We start from the raw sequence: 20,472 nt of genomic DNA, 5'->3' as shown, positions 1-20,472 counted from the left end.
CTCTCCCAGCAGCTCCCAGAGTTCCCCACCAGAGCCAGATCCCTGACTTGGCTAAATGTAGAGACTAGAGAGCCATCAGACGTGTCCTAAAAGTGAGGGAGCCATATGCCACCAGGAAGTAATGACCGTGAATGTAGCCTGCCCAATCATGCATGGGTAGAGAGGCATACCGAAGGCTCAGCAGAACAGCAGGACCAAACACCACACTGATGCAAGCACTCCTCACAGGTCCACCTCCAGGATGTGTGATCTCTAGGGAGCAGTGCTGAAGAGGAGTCAGCTAAGTTCCCTAACAGCCCGGAAGGCTCTGGCCCTTCAGTGGTGGCTTATGGGTAAAATATGAGTGCTCTCTTTGACTAGTAGAGGTTGTCCCGCACATGCTCCATGATGGTCTTCAGTCCTAACCAGGTCTCCTCCGCAGTGGGGATGATCTGGCTGGCTGGCAAGAGGAAGCCATAGTGCCCGGTGTCTCTCAGCTCAAATGTGAATGCATACTTAATGCCATTGTCATATGCCCAGTCAACGCTGCTCCCGCTGGCTGGATCTGGAAGTCAGAAGAGAATACCATTGAAGCCTCCTTCCCTGCAGGGTTCCATGGGAAAAGGCTAGAACTCTGCCTGGATGGTGTCATGAGATATTTGTACACTGTGTGAAGATGTATTGCTGTGATTGGTGTAATAAAAAGCTGAATGGCCAATAATTTCCTTTTATTATACACCTAATAATGTATAGGTGGGACTTCCGGGGAGAGAAAGGAAGAGGAGGAGGAATTGAGACACTCAGGAGATGCCCTGGAGACATGAATGAGTGGCACACACAAAATGGAAAAGAGGTAAAAGCCACGTGGAATGTAGATTAATAAAAATACGGATTAGGTTATAAGAGCGAGTAAGACAAGCCTAAGCTAAGGCCAAGCTTTCACAATTAATAAGTCTTTCTGTTATTTGTGAGCTAGCAGCCCAAAGGAAAGAATGATTACAGGATGGAGTTCCTTAGAATGCAGAGCTCTTCCTGAAAGTCATCAGGTCCTAAGACACTTGTGTTCAAAAAGGCACCTTGGCTCCATCCATAATGCTTAGTTCATCCTGCACCATGAAGGTCTGTTCAAGCCTAAACTAAGAGATACTAATCCTCATCCCCAACCCTGGGGAGATGGCTCAGTGGGCAAACAGTTTGCCATGCAAGCTTGTGTAGTAGAGTTCAGATCCCTAGAATCCACGTAATGTTGGTGAGGCATCATGGCCCACTTGTAATCACAATGCTCAAGAGGCAGAGACAGTGTCTTGGTGCAATCTGGCTGGCGAGGCTAGCTGAATCGACAAACTCTGGGTCTTGAGACCCAGCTTCAGTAAGGTGGAAAGTGATTGAAAAAGGCAATAAATTCCTCTACATGCATGTTCATATATATGTATACATGTGAACATGCATAAACACAAACATAACGCATATATACATATGCCAAAAATAGAATCCCCATTCCCATCTTCTCACTAAACCACTGCAGTCCTCCAGGAAACTCAAACCTATCTTGTTAGGGACAGAGTGAGGCAGGCATCTCCTCCTAGCCCAGTGACCCCTGTCTCCTTGAGATGGCGGCCTGTGCCATCCTCCTTTAGACAGAACAAGGCTGGCCTTGTGCCAAAGTTAACAGGCTACCACAGAAAGTTGTGGCTCGTCGTCTTTGGTCACCGCTCTGGGGAGGACCAGCTGCCACTGATGTAAGGGTGCCCAGGAAGCCCAGTGAGGAGGCTCAGTGAAGAAATGCAACCTCCTGCCAGGAGTCAGCATTAATTCACCAGGCACTGGAGTGCCTACAAGCAGACCACCCAGCCCTGAAGTCTGTTACTGTGACCTGGGAACACAGTTTGACTAAGACCTCCTGCAAGACCCTGCCCCAGAGCTGTCCACATAAGATGCTCTCCAATCCCTGACCCGCATAAACATGAAAATAAATGTTTATCATGTTGAGCTGAGAAGTTTTAGCCTAGTTTTGTTTTTTGGTTTTTGGTTTTGTGTTTTGTTTGTTTTTTTTTTAAACAGCAAGAGATAACTGATACACAGGAAAAGGAAAAGCATTCCTTGGAACTTCCCTTGGCAGGAAGACTTGAAAGAGATAGGAGATCTATTTTTCTGCTGCTTCCCAGTCAGACTACTAGAACAGGAATTTGCCCACAAGTGTAAAACGTAGGCGACTGTCACTAATAAAACGATGACGATAGCGGATAGTCTTTTTTCAGCATCTGTTATGAGCTAGTCCTTACATCAAAGGCTTTCTAGTCCTGATATCTTAATCTTTAAAATCCAGCAATGGCCATTACTGCCCTTAGTTTACAGCTGGGAAAAGTCCAGGCTCAGGGTGGGGAAGCAGCTAAGGAAATACAGGCAGAACATGGCAGAGCTGGAATGTAAGCGGTGTCCTTTTAAGTGGTCCATCCAGTCGCCATGCGGTCCATCTGGTGGATTAGCACATCTGATAATGTAAGCTCAGTCCCTTCCTTTCCCTTGTTCCTGAGAACTGTTTCTCATGGACACACTTTTCTAAAGATACAGCTTCCATCGAGATTGCGTGTTCCCAAGGGAATGGAATGGGTTCTGCTATGCTCTCAGAAATCCTTGTGTGATCCCCACGGTATGTGTGCCCTGAGAAAATGCCCCAGCTAAAAGCAAACAATTCCTAGCATGTCCAATGGTTCTTTAAATGATAAACTCAAGGATTCCATACCACACTTAAGACATTGGAAGGAGGCAGAAAGGACTCTGCTTGGTATTCAAAGTGATCATGTTCACAAACTCCACTTTATTTAATTCCTTGCTCAATGTGTACCTACTCTTGCTTGTGTGTATACATATACATGTGTGGGTGCACACGTGTACATATGCATGTGCAGATGCATGCATGTGCAGAAGCATGTGGTGGCTGGAGGTCATGCTCAGGTACTGTTCCTCAGTCCTGTCTACCTGATGTTTCAGAACAGGGACTCCCTGGCCTGGGACTCACCAGCTGTGCTACGTTGTCGCCATCTCTAGCTCTAGCTTAATTGTGCACGACAGGATGCCTGGTTTATATGGGTCTCAGGGTCAAACTTAGGTCCTCACGTCTGCACAGCAGCCCCTTACTAACCAAGCTATCGCCCCAGAGCTTTTAAAACGCACACTCTCTCATACACACACACACACACACACACACACACACACACACACACACGCACGCACGCACATACGCACGCACACGCACACGCACATGCACACACACACGCACACACGTGCATGTGCATGCAGGGATATACTATTAACACCATTCTATACATTCTATTTTTCAATTATCACTTGACGATCATTCCCTGTTAGTACACACTGATCCACCTAATTCATTTAAGGGCAGCTTAATGCTTCCCTGTATGAATGCGCCAATTGTGTTTTTGTCTAGCCCTCTCCAAGTGGGGATTTTAGATGCTCACCAGATTTCTGTGGTGATAAATAACGTTGTCACAAACATCCTTAAAACCCATGATTTATCCTAGGTGGATAAGCCCAAGAACTTACTAGATCAGAAGCCCTTAGTAAATCAGAATCAGTGAGGAGGAAAAGGAATGAGGTGCAAGAGGCAGCTGGCTGAGGCAGAACATGGGCCCTGACAGACTGACAGACTGATGGGGGAGGGACCTAAGATGCTGAGGGGCAGACGCAAACCAGTAGGAGTAGTGGGTGGCAGGTAACAGACACCTACAAGCAGATGCGTGAGAACACTACTATGAAGCTCATTATTTTCTACAATAACTTTAAAAAGCATTAATTAAAAAAAAAAAGCAGACACAAGACTTAAAGCAGTAAAATGGGGTGGGGCTAGTTAGCAGAAGGATCTTGCAGTCCAAAATGACCTATCAGGTCCTCAGGATGTAATAATTAATCTTCAGAAACCCACTCAATGGTGGGGGGGGGGTTGACTGAACCCTCTTCCCTATGCTCTGTTTAAGAAGACCACAAAGTGTGAATTTCTTGCATCTGAAATGAAGACTCTTAAGAAAAGTCAAGTGCTTAAAGGTGCAGATGTCAACCACGGATGTGGCGCAGGCTGAGCCCCTGGTTAGACAGACTTTACCACACAAAAACCAACTGCTCCAGAAAGCAATGGAGGACAGGAGACCTGTGAAGAACACAGAATAGTCTCAAAAGCTGGGAAGTTTTATGGCTCTCAGGCACCCTCGGGAGAGCCTTCCTCCTCGTCCGAGGCATCTGGTGAGTATTCCTTGACTTGACACAGCTCACGCCGGGGGAAAGAATGTGTTTGATGTGGGAGAACAAGGCCATTATTTAAACTGATGTTTGACCCCAAAGCAGGGACCCCAGTGACCCACAAAGATCTCTGGGAAGACCTCCTCAAGGGACTCCTAGCCAGTCTCCATTAGCTTGCTCACTTGGTCCGTGATCACTTCTGGCTGATTAAGCAGAGGGTGGAGAAAACTCCAGATGTGTCCTCTGAAGAGTTCCCATTTAACAACACTAATAGCAATAAACTATGAATAATTAATGGATTGTTGCTGCAATTAGCAAGACAAACACCAGCATCATGCTAACTGCTCTGTAGCTACACACAGAGAAGAGAGCGCGGAGATCAGAGGCGAAGGTACCGAGACTGTGGTTGCTATGGAGAAGGCACTGTGGAGGGACATACTCCCTTACACGGGAGCAGAGCCGTTCTGCCCATGTCGACATTCATGTCTGCCATTTAGGCAGAGCTGTGCAGTATGACATTTCCCCATCACTTGAAGACAGACTGCCAAAATAAGAGAATCGGCAAGACGTCAACAGAAATCCAGTAAAATGCTCAGATGAGACCAGAACAAATATGTCCTCCAAAATGAGGCTATGGATGACAAGCTTTGAGGCCAGGTGTAGATTTGGGGACTTGGTAGATTTTTTTTTCTTTTTTCCTAGGTACTAATCATAGTCAGAGGACTCCCTACCACTTACTCATTCTAAACCCATTATCACTACCATCCATCTCCCAAGACAGAGCTGGGCAGTTTCCTTTGAAATGGATAGGGGCCTAGGGAAACAATTCAAGCATGAGAACCTGAGTCTGGATCCCCAGCACTCACACAGGTCAAAGCAGACATGGTAGCGTGGGTCTGTAACCCAGCAGACATGATGGCGTGGGTCTGTAACCCAGCAGACATGATGGCGTGGGTCTGTAACCCAGCAGATGTGGTGGTGTGGGTCTGTAACCCAACAGACATGGTGGCGTGGGTCTGTAACCCAGCAGACGTGGTGGTGTGGGTCTGTAACCCATGATGTGGGTCTGTAACCCAGCAGACATGGTGGCGTGGGTCTGTAACCCAGCAGACGTGGTGGTGTGGGTCTGTAACCCATGATGTGGGTCTGTAACCCAGCAGACATGGTGGCGTGGGTCTGTAACCCAGCAGACATGGTGGCGTGGGTCTGTAACCCAACAGACATGGTGGCGTGGGTCTGTAACCCAGGATGTGGGTCTGTAACCCAGCAGACATGATGGTGTGGGTCTGTAACCCAGCAGACATGGTGGCGTGGGTCTGTAACCCAGCAGACGTGGTGGCGTGGGTCTATAACCCATGGTGTGGGTCTGTAACCCAGCAGACATGGTGGCGTGGGTCTGTAACCCAGCAGACATGATGGTGTGGGTCTGTAACCCAGCAGACATGGTGGTGTGGGTCTGTAACCCAGCAAACATGATGGTGTGGGTCTGTAACCCAGCAGACATGGTGGTGTGGGTCTGTAACCCAGCAGACATGATGGTGTGGGTCTGTAACCCAGCAGACATGGTGGTGTGGGTCTGTAACCCAGCAGACATGATGGTGTGGGTCTGTAACCCAGCAGACATGGTGGTGTGGGTCTGTAACCCAGCAGACATGATGGTGTGGGTCTGTAACCCAGCAGACATGGTGGTGTGGGTCTGTAACCCAGCAGACATGGTGGTGTGGGTCTGTAACCCAGCAGACGTGGTGGCGTGGGTCTGTAACCCAGCAGACATGGTGGTGTGGGTCTGTAACCCAGCAGACATGGTGGTGTGGGTCTGTAACCCAGCAGACATGGTGGTGTGGGTCTGTAACCCAGCAGACATGGTGGTGTGGGTCTGTAACCCAGCAGACATGATGGTGTGGGTCTGTAACCCAGCAGACGTGGTGGCGTGGGTCTGTAACCCTCATGTTGGTGAGCAGAGACAAGCTGATCCCTGCAACTTGCTGACCAGTGAGAGACCCAGTTTCAAAAGATAAAGTAGGAAACCATAGAGATTAGACACCCAACACTGACCTCTGACCTCCACATGCACACACACACATATTTGTACCCACACGTACACATGCAGACAGAAACACACATACAAAAAAGGAGGATAGGCTTTGACAACTTTTTTGATAAAACATGTCATGATCCTTGATACAAATGAGGAATGTAGAGTCTACCCACTGACAGGTCCAACTCATCAAGGGTACATGAAAAGCGCAGTATCGACACTGATGAAGATGACTGCCTACAGTAGCCATTTGTCTCAAAGTCTTGACATAAACTTTGGTCTGTTACTAGCCACTAAAGCCATCAGACAACAACACAGGAAATAAAGCTTGCATCTCTCCTCCCAGCTCATTTCAAGTTTCCTCCCAAGGTGCTTTCTCAATAGCTCGCACCCAGGAATACTCACAGACAGTGGTGCAAGTCGGTCCTACTTGGTACTTAGTGCCCGAGTGGGAAGCCAGGGCTTTGGCTGCGTTCCTCGCCACGTCATCCTGGGGAGGGATTGGGCACAGTGAGAGGATGGAGGTGAACAGAGATCAGTGGGCACTCCGAGAGCATCTGTGGTATATGCTCTGGCTGGAAGAGCTTTGTGCAAGCTTTCCTAAGGCCTAGAGAGCTGCTTGCCAACCTCGTAGGAATCTAGTTAAGATAGATTACTGAGATATCCTAAGGGAGAGGAATGTCATGTTCAAGAACATGACAGAAGGAGAAGGCCAAGTATGTTCAAGAGAAAAGCCTTGAGTAGAGAGCCAAAATCTGGTCCTCATCTAGCCTTGAGTCTGGGTGGGGCTTCTTCAACCCACAGACTGCTGGGCTGGCAGTGACCTGGGAATAGGGTGGCGCCTCAGCAGACCAGCATGGAGGAATAGGCCTGTAGCAATCCTGAAAACGCCAAGCCTACTCCTACTAGTCCATCTACAGGTACTTTTCCTATTCCAGGAGTGCGTCATGGGCTGTGACACAAAACCCCCAGGCTATGACCTAGATCCTCCTTCACTTCTTCCTTAACCAGAGAGAAGATGGCACCCTTCTTACCATGGAGTAGTGAACCTGTGACATGTTCTAGTTAGAAAATCAAGTATACAGGCTGGACAAAGTCTTAGAACTCACTGAAGTGGGAGAGGGACTGTCTTCTTTCTGTCCCTAGTGGGTCTGACGGCACCAGTCAAAGGTCAGAGAGGTACTCACTATGGCTCCTGTATTTGCCCTCAAAAGCTCTAAATCAGCCACCTTGGCCGTGCCAAAGTCAAGCTAGTCTGGGATCATGCAGAAGTCCTCCATCACTTACCAGCTCCTCAGCATCCGGGGCCTTCTTGACTGTGTACCCATAGGGATACATCAGCAACTGTGAGTAGCTATGCAGGTCAATGAAGCATTTGAAATCCCCATGCTTCTGAATAAAATCCACCACTGACTTCACCTCCACTTCAGAATTGGGGTGGGAGCCATGGTACACTTCAGAGCAAGGGTTATCACTGGCCCCTTCTCCTGCGGAGGAGAACTGATCAGTAACGAGTAACCCACAGGCCAAGAAGACAGAAAGGAGGACCGTATACCCCAAGTTTGACTGGAATGGTAGACAGGTACTTGTCTAGATGCCCCCAAGAATCTACTCATGGCAGGTACAGATTCTGAGGAGCGGACAGGGAGGGAGTTTGGGAGTGGGAGGTGTTGCTACAAATGAGAAGGAAAAGTATTAGAACTTTTTTAAGAGGATAGAGTTGACCTCGTATTGTGCTAATAGCAGTTGTCATAAATAATTAATGTCACACTCAAGAACGAGTTGTAATTAATAAGTGTGCTTGATAATTAATATGAATACCAATAAATAATGAAAATGACTCCATTTATTCTGGTGTCAACTTCTTCTCTTGGTTCAGGTCTTAACGGCCAACTGCTGACAAACATAATCTATTGTTGAGGTTTAAAAAAAGTCTCTTGATTACTCACCAGGTATTTAGACAGATTGCGTTCTGCATTGTTTCACAATAAACAGGCCTTGGTGTGTGAGTCTGTGTGTGTGCACATGCATGCGCATGTCTGTGTACGTGTGTATGAGAGAACAAGAGACAGTCGTGACTTAGGAACTGACTGGCTGGCTGGCTGGTTACCATCCTTCAATCATTATTTTCCCTGTGATTTTTATGATAGTTTTATGATTAAAATAAATCCATTCAATAGTTCTATATAATTAAAATAAATTCAAAACAAAATACTGGGGTGCTGGGGCATAGCTCAATGGGAGAGGGCTGGCCTGGCACACACAGGCCCTGGATTTGATTCCCAGCACAGCAAAAAGTAAAATAAAGTTACGTATAATTTATTTTCTTTTGTTTTTGTTTTCAACACTGGGTTTCACACACGGGTTTTACAGAGTCCACATTGGCCTGGAGCTTGAAATATGTGTGCGTGTGTGTGTGTGTGTGTGTGTGTGTGTGTGTGTGTGTGTGTGTGTATGTGTGTGTCGGGGGGGGGGTTATTAGTAGGAAAGAACTACTACTGGATTTAAAAGTGGAAGGTGAGTTTATTTGGTGATTTTCATTAGCCATGCAATCTTGAGATTATCCTTGAGTTTCAAGAACAAAAATCCATTGGAAGAACAAAATGCATGAACAATAGTTGATACTTTTGTGGGGATATTTTTTTTAAACGGCTAGAACTCAGGACCCAAGTCACCTAATTCTCACTCACCTTCCATGACTGCTAGCTGCTGATTCATACTAACAAACAGAGGGTAGCTGCTGGAATTTAAGTCTTGCTACAGGCTCTTGCCTACTAGAGTAACAATGTCAACTGTTCTCTTAACTTGCTACCAGAAACTCCTCTACCCAGCTACAATTTGCCCAGGCAGAGCTAGAATGGCCAGGGTTAAGGAGGGGCCTTGGAATCATGCATCTAAGAAGTGTGTGATTTTTAAAATATGTAGGGGCTGAGAAGGCAGCTCAATAGTGGAGCACTTGACTAGAATGCACAAGGCCTCACCACAATAGATCAAATAAATAAAAGAAATATTTAAAATTAACATAGTCATAATCACAATGCAAAGACCGTCTGGCCCACTGTTTTCTCAGGAGGACAGGGATTACTGAATCATTCCCTTTCAAAATCACAACAATAAGACTTAAAAACAAAACAGAACACATAGACACAGAGCCTGAGGGATGTCCCAGGGTCTCTCAGTGAACGGAAAAACAAAACCAGAATGGAAACTGGCTCCCCATCCCATGCTGCAGGCATGCGTGGACAGCTTCATCCACTGCCGGTGGGGTTGGAAACCAGCTCCCCACCTACCTGCGAAGCTTGCGTTCCAGTTTCTGTTTGGATCAGCACCAATGCAGCGGCTTCCTGGGTTCCGGGACCGTGTCTTCCTCCATAATCGGTTCTGAAAAAGCCACCAAACACTCAGGGGTATGTCAGGATACAGGAGCAGTGAAGGGTTTCTCTGGAGGCTAAGACCACAATAGAGGAGTTGAGCTGCATGTGACCCTGCCTGGGGACATCTAGACTCCAGGTTCAGTTGCCTGGGCACTCTGCTTTTGCCCCTCACAGAGGAGATGGTATATACTTCTGGCTTTAAGAAGGGATTTAGGGCCAGGCCTGGTGACACGCACCTTTAATCCCAACACTTGAGAGGCAGAGGCAGGCCGGTCTCTGTAGGTTTGAAGCCAGCCTGCTCTACATAGTTCCAAGCCAATCAGGAATACACATACATAGTAAGATGCTGTCTCAAAAAAAAAAATAAAATGAAAAATTTAAAAAAAAAGGACATTGACTCCCTCAAACTGCCCTGATGGGAACTTTCTGTATAAGAACCAAGCTGGTCCCATCTGAACGCACTGAATAATTATTGGCTTTATGCAGAAGTAGAAGCAATGGCCACTGAAGATCACCCATGCCACAGACATGCACGGGGCCTATTATATTCTAAGACAGTCACCTGAATTCAATCACACTCTCAACCGGGGAATAAGGGAACAAATTAAATCGTACAACAAAGAAGCCATCAGCCAAACGCAGAATGGGAGACATTATACAGGAAATTACTTAGTTTCTCCAACAAATGAATGACATTTGAAAAGGGTGTGTTTGGGGGTGCTGCTGAATGAATAAAGACTTCAGAGGCACAGTCGCAGCTACAGTACACAGACCTTATTGGATCCTGACTCCGACAAATTGACTCCTAAGGGACGTTTTTAAAATAATGGGGGTGTTAGAGGATATTAAAGAACTTCCATTAATTTTTCAAAGGTGACAGTGCTGTGGTGGGTTTGGGTTTTTTATTATTATTATCATCAGCTAGAGATGCATACTAAGGTCGTTGTAGATGAAATAACATGATGTCTGGGATTTGCTTTAAAATATGTCAAGAAAATAAATTGTGTAGGAGAGAAAAAGATGAACAGAAGATAGGTAAAATGTTGAAATTGTTCAAGACCCACAATAGAGAGTTCCTTAGATTATTCTCCCTAAAAAAATAAATAAATAAATAAATAAATAATATGTTCCCTGGTGATTCTCAGCTCAGAGGATGACTAGAAAAAAAAGTCCCAAGGGAGCGTCTTACATACACGTTGGTGGAAATCATCTCCAAGCGCATTAGCAAAATATGGAATCCAACTGGTGAGCTCAATCCAGGCCCTGGTCATTTGGAATTACTCACTTGGGTTTGCGTGTACACATATCCATCAGGATTGGCCACAGGCAACAAGAAAATATCCACTTTCTCCAAGATGGAGGTGACAGCTGGGTCCTTTTGGTAATCAGTCACAATCTAAGCGGAGATAACATACTAGTCAGCTACATCATGGCAGGGTAGGTTTGTAGGTCTATCCAGGTGTTTTCCTGAGGTGCCCAGCACCCCGCTAATGATGCTCCTAGGATAGTCTCCACCCTCTGAAGCCTCTCTGAAGCCCCCTCGGGCTCTCTGAAAAGCCCTCTGAGTCTCTCAAAGCCTGGGGCCAGGACTGCATGACAGTATTGAGTGACAATGACAAGTGGCTGAGGGAGAGGAGACCGTTCTGTTCACTCCTTCCATACACACCGACCGCCCTTCCCTCCCAGCACTGGCTCAAACTAGTCTTGAAAGATTTGGAGGCAATATGAGAACCCAGGAATCCTGAGGGCTTGGCAGGGGATGAAGGTGAAATGCACCTGAGTTAGGTGCCGAGTAAGGCTCTGGTCCCCTTTGCAGGGCCCACAGTGAGTCAGGGTCTCAGGCTCACCTCTGAAGTACCTTAGCTTGTTCACACTGTCACTTAACCACAGTGACATCACTGACAGAGGAGCTTTGACCTTCTCCCATCTGAGAAGATGCCAACCTACTAGGTCTGTGCAAAGCACCTTCCTACCTCATCCCCCGGGCCCAGCTCCATGGGATGGATCTGTCCCCCACCCCAGGCCCACCAGAATCCTTGACTAATTCTGGGTGACATGACCTTCCTCGCCGTCCAGATAGCCGTGGCCTGTGAGATCCACTCACGGGAATGGATGCCTGCATTCAGCCAAATGGCCGGTCTCTTCTTGCCTCCTCCCGTGCTGAACTGTAGAAGGGAAAAGGGGCCAGAAAATGACCTGCCCGTCCACAGCTCGCCTCACCTCTCCCCAGCCCGCTCCTATTCATTTAATTCATTTAAGATAATTCAGGGACCAAATGTTCCTGAGGGCACCATCTATTTATCAGGCCTATCCGTGACCTGGGAGCTTAATTGGTTGGCTGCAGCTCTGGGCGGCTCAGACCTCTCCAGCTCTGGGAGTAAATGGAAAGGAGAAACAATTGGTATTGTGGGTCAGAATGCTAGTGCGATTAGAAATAATAGTGTGTCTCTTGAAAGATCTCAAATGGTTTCCCAACAGAGAGAGACACAAGGGTACATGAACCAGACTGTTCTGTTGATGTAATAAATGAATTCGGTTTTAAATTACGGAGAAGAGGGCTTCACTATGGCTCTTTGTAAACAGCAGTAATGAATTCTGCTTCCTGCCTTTGCCATAGCATTGGGGCTCCATGGGTCAGAGCGTGGTGCTAATGAAGGCAGGGTCTCTATCAGATGGGCAAATAATCTAAATGTAATTATTTTAAAGGAACCAGCTCGGCGGTGTGTCTCTCCTCCTACTATAAACCTGGCTTCCACAAAGCTAAGGGTTTGGCGAATTCTTCCCATCAAAAAGTTGTTCCACGGTTTTTATGCCCAAATTCCTTTCTATGTGTTCAGCTGGATTATTTATGTGATTTATGTCATCGTCATAGCTCTCTGCCTCTTTTGCCAATACAGATCTGAATCTGTTAGAAATATCTGGAAATAGGGCTCCATGCAGCCAACAACTTGAGGCTGGGCTTAAAATTACATCTACCTTAATGTAAGCGACCGGGTTCTTTTCCAAGAAGAGGCCCTAAGAGCGGAACGGAGTTCATAGCCTATCCTGACTTGCTCGGTGGGAGTGAAAGCAGACTGTGGGCCTCTGAGAGTCTTAAGGAATACTAACAGCCTCTGCCTTGATGCTCTCAGTCTAAACAGAGAACGGGATGTGCTCTTTTTGTTGTTGTTGTTGTTTTTGGTTTTTTGTTTTGTTTTTCAAGACAGGGTCTCTCTGTATATTTTTTGGTGCCTGTCCTGAATCTCTCTCTGTAGACCAGGCTGGCCTCGAACTCACAGAGATCCACCTGGCTCTGCCTCCTGAGTGCTGGGATTAAAGGCGTGCGCCACCGCCGCCCGGCTGGGATATGTTCTTTCTAACAAGCCTACAGGAGATAAAAGCAGGGCATTCAATCAGATCAAATATCTGAACAAACAAAGATGACTGGAAGCTACAATCTCTTCCTTAGAACCAAGGGGGTCTAAAAAGTTGCCTCCTTTGCAGACCACAGCTGGGTCCTGGAAATTCAGATCCAGAAGTTCGTGTCAAGTTGGGATCCTCGGAAGGGCCTTGGGCCTCACCTTCAGAACATACATAGGCCGCTTTTCAAATGTCTCTCCAATCTTCACTCGGCTTGCCAGGTCAGGGAAATCTGTGGCAATACTGTCCATCTCGTGGTAAATCTGAAGTGTGGAAAAGTGAACCAAGGACACTTTTAAAAAACGTTATTTTATTTTTTGAGTTGGGGTTTTCCTATGTAGCCCACACTAGTCCTGAACTTGGAGTCTTCCTACCTCCCTCTTCCAAAAGCTGGGATAACAGGCATGTGCTACTAGACCCAACTCTATGGTATTTTAAAGTTCTGTTCCATTGTGCAAGCCGGCAGTGGTGGCGCACGCCTTTAATCCCAGCACTCAGGAGGCCGAGGCTGGTGGATCTCTGTGAGTTCAAGGCCAGCCTGGTCTACACAAGGAAACCCTATCTTGAAAAATAAAAAAATAAAAAAAATTCTGTTCCATTATGGGTTGGGTGTCTGTGAACCGTATCTTGTCAGTCTTAAGTTTCTTCTGGGACCCTGACCTTGGGGTTGGCCACATTATCAGCATGGAGTGCTTATGGCAGGGAGCTGTCTGAACAACACATGTCAGTAGTCTGCAAAAGTATAGTCCACTTAAGTAAAGCAGAGAGACTTCAACAGATACTGCTCTAAAGTGTGATTCTTTGCATTATCCTGGACTGGATCATCAGAATAGGCCTGCCTATCAAGGCTCTGAATGGCAGAGCTCGCCAAATTGTTCTCCACTAGGAAAAAAAAAAATCACAGTGTGTGTGTCCCACAAAAACAATACAAATAGATTGTTTATAATATAAAATAAGAAAAGAAGCCACATGTGGTATGCCTTTGATTCCAGCACTCAGGAGGCAGAGAGAGACAGGTGGATCTCTGAATTGGAGGCCAGCCTCGTCTATGGGGTAAGTTCCAGGATAGCCAGGGCTACACGGAGAAACCCTGTCTCAAAAAAAAAATGAAATAAAAAAGAAATACAAATGCAAGGGTGGCTCCATGAATGAAATGTTTGCCATGGAAGAGACTCTGAGTCCAGGTCCCCAGAACCCTCACAAAAAGCTGCACGTGGTGGTGTGTACCACTCTAGTGATGAGGGAGCACAGACTGGAGGACCCCTGCAGCTCACTGGCTAGCTAGTCAAGCTAACCACTGAGACCAGGTTCAATGAGAGCCCCTGTCTCATAAAAATAATCAATAAGGAAGATAGAGAGTAACGGAGGAATAAAATTCTTGTTTATCACGCAAAGGGCTTGGAAGGTTGGGTGTGTAACTCAGTTAACAGAATGCTTGTTGAGCATGCATGAGCCACTGGGTTCAGTCCCCAGGACCCCACAAACCAGGGGTGGTAGTATGCACCTGTAACTGCAGCACTCAGAAAGTAGAAGGATCCTGAGTTCCAGGTCATCCTCAACTCCATGGGGAGTTGGAGGCCATGCTAGTGTGCTATGTAAGACTTTGTCTCAAAATAAAGGGGAGGGGGACATCTTGGAAACTCTCCCAACCCACAGACACTAGAGACTGAAGAAAAGCAGAGTAGATGCTGTGGGTCATGAGAAATGACAGTCACCTACAACAAGTTAAAACAAGCTGACTGTGGTGAAACCTGCCTTGAATCCCAGCACTCCGGAGGCAGAGGCAGGCAAATCTCTGTAAGTTCGAGGCCAGCCTGGGCTACAAAGTGAGTTCCAGGACAGCCAGAACTACCCAGAGAAACCCTGTCTCGAAATGAGAAAGGAAGAGAAAGAAAGAGACAGACAGACAGACAGAGACAGAGACAGGCAGAGGGGCAGGATTAAAACACCAGGCTGGGACTATTGATGAATCAACAGGTAAAAGCTACCAAGTCTGACAACGTGAGTTCTGAGTTTGACTCCTGGCACCCATATGGTAGAAGGAGAAAATGGATTGTCCTCTTGACTTGCACATTAGCTGCATGGCACATGTACACCCTTACGCACAGATATAGATAGATAGATACATAGATACATAGATAGATAGATAGATAGATAGATAGATAGATAGATAGATAGATAGATAGAGGATAGATAGATAGATAGATAGATAGATAGATAGATAGATAGATCTAGATAGACAGATAGATAAACAGATGATAGAGAGAAAAACAGATGATAGATAGATAGATAGATAGATAGATAGATAGATAGAGCTAGATAGACAAATAGATAGATAAACAGAAGATGAGAGAGATAAACAGATGATAGATAGATAGATAGATAGATAGATAGATAGATAGATAGATGGTTGATAGGCAGGCGGGTGGGTGGGTAGGTAGATAAATGGGAAATTGTTTTAAAAACCTCCAAGCTATACCAGATGTGGGGTGCAAATTCACATGCCAGCCATTCACAGACCTAAAACCAGAAGCCCTGGCAGCAGCAAATGTGGAATCCCACTGGAGACCTAGAAAAGCCTAAGTGGCCACAGGATCTGAGCTGTTCAAAGCTGGTTTTAGGAAGAACCCCGAATGCGCTGGCCAGGAGACAGATGGCATAGGCACAGGTCTCTGGGGACAAGAGCTAGCTGAAGGTCACTCTACAAGGGACACCCAAGTCAGTGGGAGCAGAAACAAGCAGATGAGAAAGTGAGACAGACAGATCGGTAAGGTAGAGTAAGGTAAGTGGATGACCTCTCTTGGTCCCTGGGTGACATTTGCAACTGGTTAACTCAGCTGGGGAGAGGCCCCACACTAATGAGGCTAACGTGTTACGGGTTTGATCCCTGTGTGGGTCCTGAGCTCTGCTTTCGTCCGTGGCCCGAGACTGAACTGAACTCCTAACTTTATCCAGCTGTTTTGCAGATGTATGTCATTGGTCACAAGGGGGATCAAGGGGCAGAATTGTTGGAAGTGTACACAATAAACAAAGCTACTGACAATCATGGGAAGAAGTAGAAACAGTTGGCCAGCCCCTGAACTAATCCCTCATCTAGAAGAAAAACAACTTGAGGTATACGCCTCTTGAGAAATTTGCCAGGAACACGGCGTCTGCACATAAGGATCAGCACGTATGAAGGCAGAGGAGGAGAAGAGCAATTTAGATTTGGGAGGGGCTCCCAAGCTAGTAGAGTCTGCAAACTAACAAAAGAGACACTTGGGACATAAGAGCCCTGAATCGTGAATGATGCTGTTCCATTCTGAGGTCCCTTTTGATTTCTCAAGTTCCAGTATCATATGAAATTATTCAGCTCCAAGTTCCTCATTTGAAAGTTTGGCTTACCTTGAAAGTCAGCTATATAAAGTGGTTTCTAACTACACACAGCACCAAATTGCATTGTGGAACAAATATACGTTATAAGGAGTCATGATAAATGAGTGGAAATATTTGGTTAACCTTGGAAATAACCGCTTGACTGCTTGCCTGGAGTAAATGGCATTTTATTCTGGGCTAGGGATTCCAATGGAGGAGAAGGTTGAATTACAAGGACTGGAAAGGCTGCCATTATATCATGGCTTTCTTTAGAAGGCTGCTGGAGAAGGGTGTCTGCAGGGAAAACTGCGGCTGTGTTTCACAGGCACAGGGGCGCTGATGGGGGTTCAAAAACCAGTGGGGAAGGGATAAAAGTCCACACCCGTTAGCCCCTCTGCAAAGCGATACCGTGCTGAAGTTGGATGTAAGAGAGAGAGGTTACAAAACAGGGCAAGCAGAGAGTGTTGGCCTTCAGCTGCTGGGAAACACTTACAGCTTCCAAGGAATGGTAAGATCCGTAGTTGAAGTTATCCCCACTCCGCTCTTGCCCTTCACTGTGCTGCATTTCTTCATCTTCGTTATCTAAAAGGGCCTAAAAAAAAAAAAAAAAAAAAAAACAGACACAGCAGCAACATGGTGAAGGGATCCGCTGGAGACAGAGGTTCATCTGGGTAGATGGGCTGGCCAAGATGGCATCCCCCACAGGGTAGCAAGCAACAAACATGTCTAAGGTCTAATGGGGCTAGAGCATTTAAGTGATACAAGCCGAAGATTACAGTTCCAGGGAATGAAAGTCCGTGCTGCGTACATCCAAAATGTCTTCAATCTGAACTACATGGCATTCTAATGCTGCTAATTCCCAAAGGGTTTACATTAATTCTGTGGGGTAAGACAATGGAATTATCTGGGTTCATTTCTGCTTAAGGTCTTTATTCCCTAACATTCTTGGTTCTGTTGAAACTTTTTCAGTACATAAAACTAGTGCAGGGTGCATACCCAGAAGAAGAGCTCTCTATAATTATGTGTGTTGATCGTCACAGTCAGTGTGACACAATTAAAAATAATAAACTATCCTGTCTTTCATTTTAAAAAAGGAGGGAGGGTCAGATTTTTTCCATATATCTATAAAACTTTACTTTTTAATATCCGATTTACATTATCCCATTCAAAATCCACTTGCTCCCTGGAAGTCACATATGCGCGATTCGGTTTTTCTATAGTATGAAATCTCTAGACATCAGCCTGCATCTGGTTATCCAGTACCTCTGAAACCCACAGCTTGGGAAACCATTCAGAAACAAAGAAATTCTTATAACCACTCATACTTTGAAGGTTCTTGGCAGATGTCTGTGACATGTGAGGATGATTAATAAGCTCACAGCTGTTCACACCATCAGGAAAATCCTGGGCCAAATCACCAATTAGTCCATAACCTACCTCGATGAAGGAGAGAGCGTTAGTCAGAGACACTGTCCTGCTGTTCAGTGTAGGATGTAGGGCCGGATGGCGATGTTCCCTCTGCTGGGAGCTATTGGTGACATTCCCCCTTTCTCAAAAGACACCTCTTCTGATCGGTTCCCACAACCCCCCCCCCCCCCACACACACACGCTTGCTTTTAACTTCAAATAAGAAAAGGGGGGTGAACGATTACCTACTGAAGCGTCTAATGTGTTAGATGTATTATATACAGTTAATAGAAGCATCGTCTCGATGAATAGTTGAAGTAGGAATCATTGTCACCGTTTTAGCAACGATGAAATGGAGGCCCATGAGGGTAAACGCTTGCCCAAGGACACAGGCTAGTGGTTAGCAAAGTCAAGACTTAGGTGAAGATCTGTGCAGCTAGCTGCCTATCTCTATAGCACACTCACCCTGTGACAAGTTATTAACCTCTGCTTCCCTCGGTCTCAATGTCTTCACCTTGGGAGGTGAAAAAGGATGACCCTGGCCACTTTTAAATCTCCCAGGTCTACTCTAACTGGTGGCTTCATCTTATGCAAGACTAGCAAGAGAGCCTGGCTTACCCACCTGTAGGTCTTCAATTGTCACTGAGTAGTCTAAGCCCTGAGACTTCAGGAAGGACTTGACAGGCAGTAGGCTGACTGAGGGGACCAGGATATCCACCGGCCGATCAAAAGTGGAGGGAGATTTCCAGACATTGAGCTAAGGCGAACAGAAACACAATCAGGTTAAAAGACAGTCCGGGTAAAACATGAAATGAGCTCCTGTTCTTTAGAGAACCACTGTCAAAAGCCAGGGTGATCCCCGAGTCCTGCCCAAGGACGAACATCGCCCATTTCACAGGCATATCTGGTCAGACTTGCCCAGCATTCAGTACCTAATAAAGTTCAAGGAACAATGAGGACTACAAGAAGTAGGGAGGCCGCGGCTTAGGCCTCCCATCTAACAGCACAGCAACACTGAGCTCTGCGGGCCTACACCACCACCAGCACCAGCACCAGCATCAGCACCACCACCACCACCACCAGCACCAGCACCAGCACCAGCACCGCCACCAGCACCACCACCACCAGCACCACCACCACCACCACCATCACCACCACCACCACCAGCACCAGCACCAACATCAGCACCAGCACCAGCACCAGCACCAGCACCACCACCACCAGCACCACCACCACCACCACCAGCACCAGCACCCCCATCCCTCTCGCTCGTGTGAATGGCATGTGAACTCATACTCCATTATGAACAGAAAACTCACAAGGATAAAAAACAAATACAAGGACTGTGTCGCCTTCAGACTTGGAACACTCCAGAGGGTGAAGAGAACCACGTACCTTAAAGTGGTCTGAATTCACTAGCTGAGTCAGTTTTCTGATCTCGTCTCCATTTCTGACATTAATCCTAAAAACTTGGTCCCTGGAAAAGGGGGGAGAGTAGAAGATAATGGTAAGTTTTCAGCTGGCAAGTAGACCCCAAACCCACCATCCCAGACAGGGCTGTGCTGATGGAAGGAAACGGTCTAGTCTTTGGTTATAATGTATAGCCATTAAAAACAAGACTCTGTGGCAAGGATGAAAAAGTGCTTATGTATAACTTTAAGGGGAATATTAAGCGAAAGAGCAGGACACAGAATTGTATGTATGCCATGATTCTGAGGATGGAAAAAGCAGATGGGCTGGAAGGAAAACAGACAACGGAAATAGAGTAAAGGCTGCCAGTGCTCGTTTGGGTCGCGGGATTATGGATGGCTTACTTTTTCCCCTCCTGTATCTGTTTTCTGTAATGTGGTCATATTACTTTATAATGAAAAACATATATATTTTTGCAGAAAGGAATGTCCCTGAGTTAGGCTCCAGGCTAACTCAAGACATAAAGAAACACTTCTTCACTGTCAAAGGCGAGGGCGGAAACCCCGACGGAACCTTCGTGCCTGGAAGAGTTGGGAACTTTTGGGAACAGACCCTCCCTCTATCCTGGGAAGGCCAGGATGAGAGCACTAACCGTGCTCCCCAGCCCCACGCGTGTGCTTGACAAGGGAACTGGGTGGGACTAGGGTATGAGGCTCAACCTGAGCCTCACGGCTGCCTACCGGGCCCTGAGGGCGCCCGGAAGAAGCCCCCCTTGCCGCCCGGCCTGCACTCTGTCCTGTGCATGAATCAGCTTCTGCAGCATCGGCAGGGGAAGAGGCCCCCAAGCCCCGCGTGGGTGGGAGAAGGCTAGGCCTGAAAAGCCTTCTTTGAGCTCTCAGCTCGCTTAGAGAGCCAGCGGAGCCATTAGGCGTTGCTAGGTGACGGCCCAAATGAATCCGCACTCGACTCTGTCACATGCGTCATCCCTTTGCCATGAGTGAATGCTGGAGGAGCTGCTGGAGAGGGATGTGGGCTGAAGGACCTGTTGACAGAGTAAATGGCTCTGTCACAGGGAACAAAATGTGAGGCTCACGTGGAGGCTCCTCACCAGAAAACCGGTTCAATCCGGATGGACTTCCGGAGTTTCACTTAGTTTTGGAAAGTTCCGGGAAGACCTAGACCAGGACCTAAAGACAAGGCTCACCGTAGAGCTGTTCTCAGCGCAGGTGGCTGGGCTGGATAAGATGCCAGGACCCA

General features: G+C 46.8%; 1 protein-coding gene across 1 annotated transcript; it reads right to left on the bottom strand.

The window, feature by feature from the left end:
- Nucleotides 1-321: 321 nt before the first annotated feature.
- Nucleotides 322-20,038, bottom strand: Cpa4 (carboxypeptidase A4). The gene is made up of 11 exons (XM_059257013.1): nucleotides 19,956-20,038; nucleotides 19,201-19,282; nucleotides 18,428-18,562; nucleotides 16,892-16,990; nucleotides 13,206-13,307; nucleotides 11,706-11,810; nucleotides 10,931-11,041; nucleotides 9,562-9,652; nucleotides 7,559-7,758; nucleotides 6,677-6,761; nucleotides 322-544 (listed from the first exon to the last, which is right to left on the bottom strand). The coding sequence occupies exons 1-11, from the start codon at nucleotides 20,036-20,038 to the stop codon at nucleotides 357-359; spliced, it is 1,281 nt and encodes a 426-aa protein (XP_059112996.1). The 3' UTR covers nucleotides 322-356.
- Nucleotides 20,039-20,472: the final 434 nt, after the last annotated feature.

Source organism: Peromyscus eremicus, chromosome 3, assembly GCF_949786415.1.
Source record: "Peromyscus eremicus chromosome 3, PerEre_H2_v1, whole genome shotgun sequence".
In the NCBI taxonomy this organism is placed as follows: domain Eukaryota; kingdom Metazoa; phylum Chordata; class Mammalia; order Rodentia; family Cricetidae; genus Peromyscus; species Peromyscus eremicus.
This window is presented reverse-complemented; position numbering and strand designations above follow the sequence as displayed.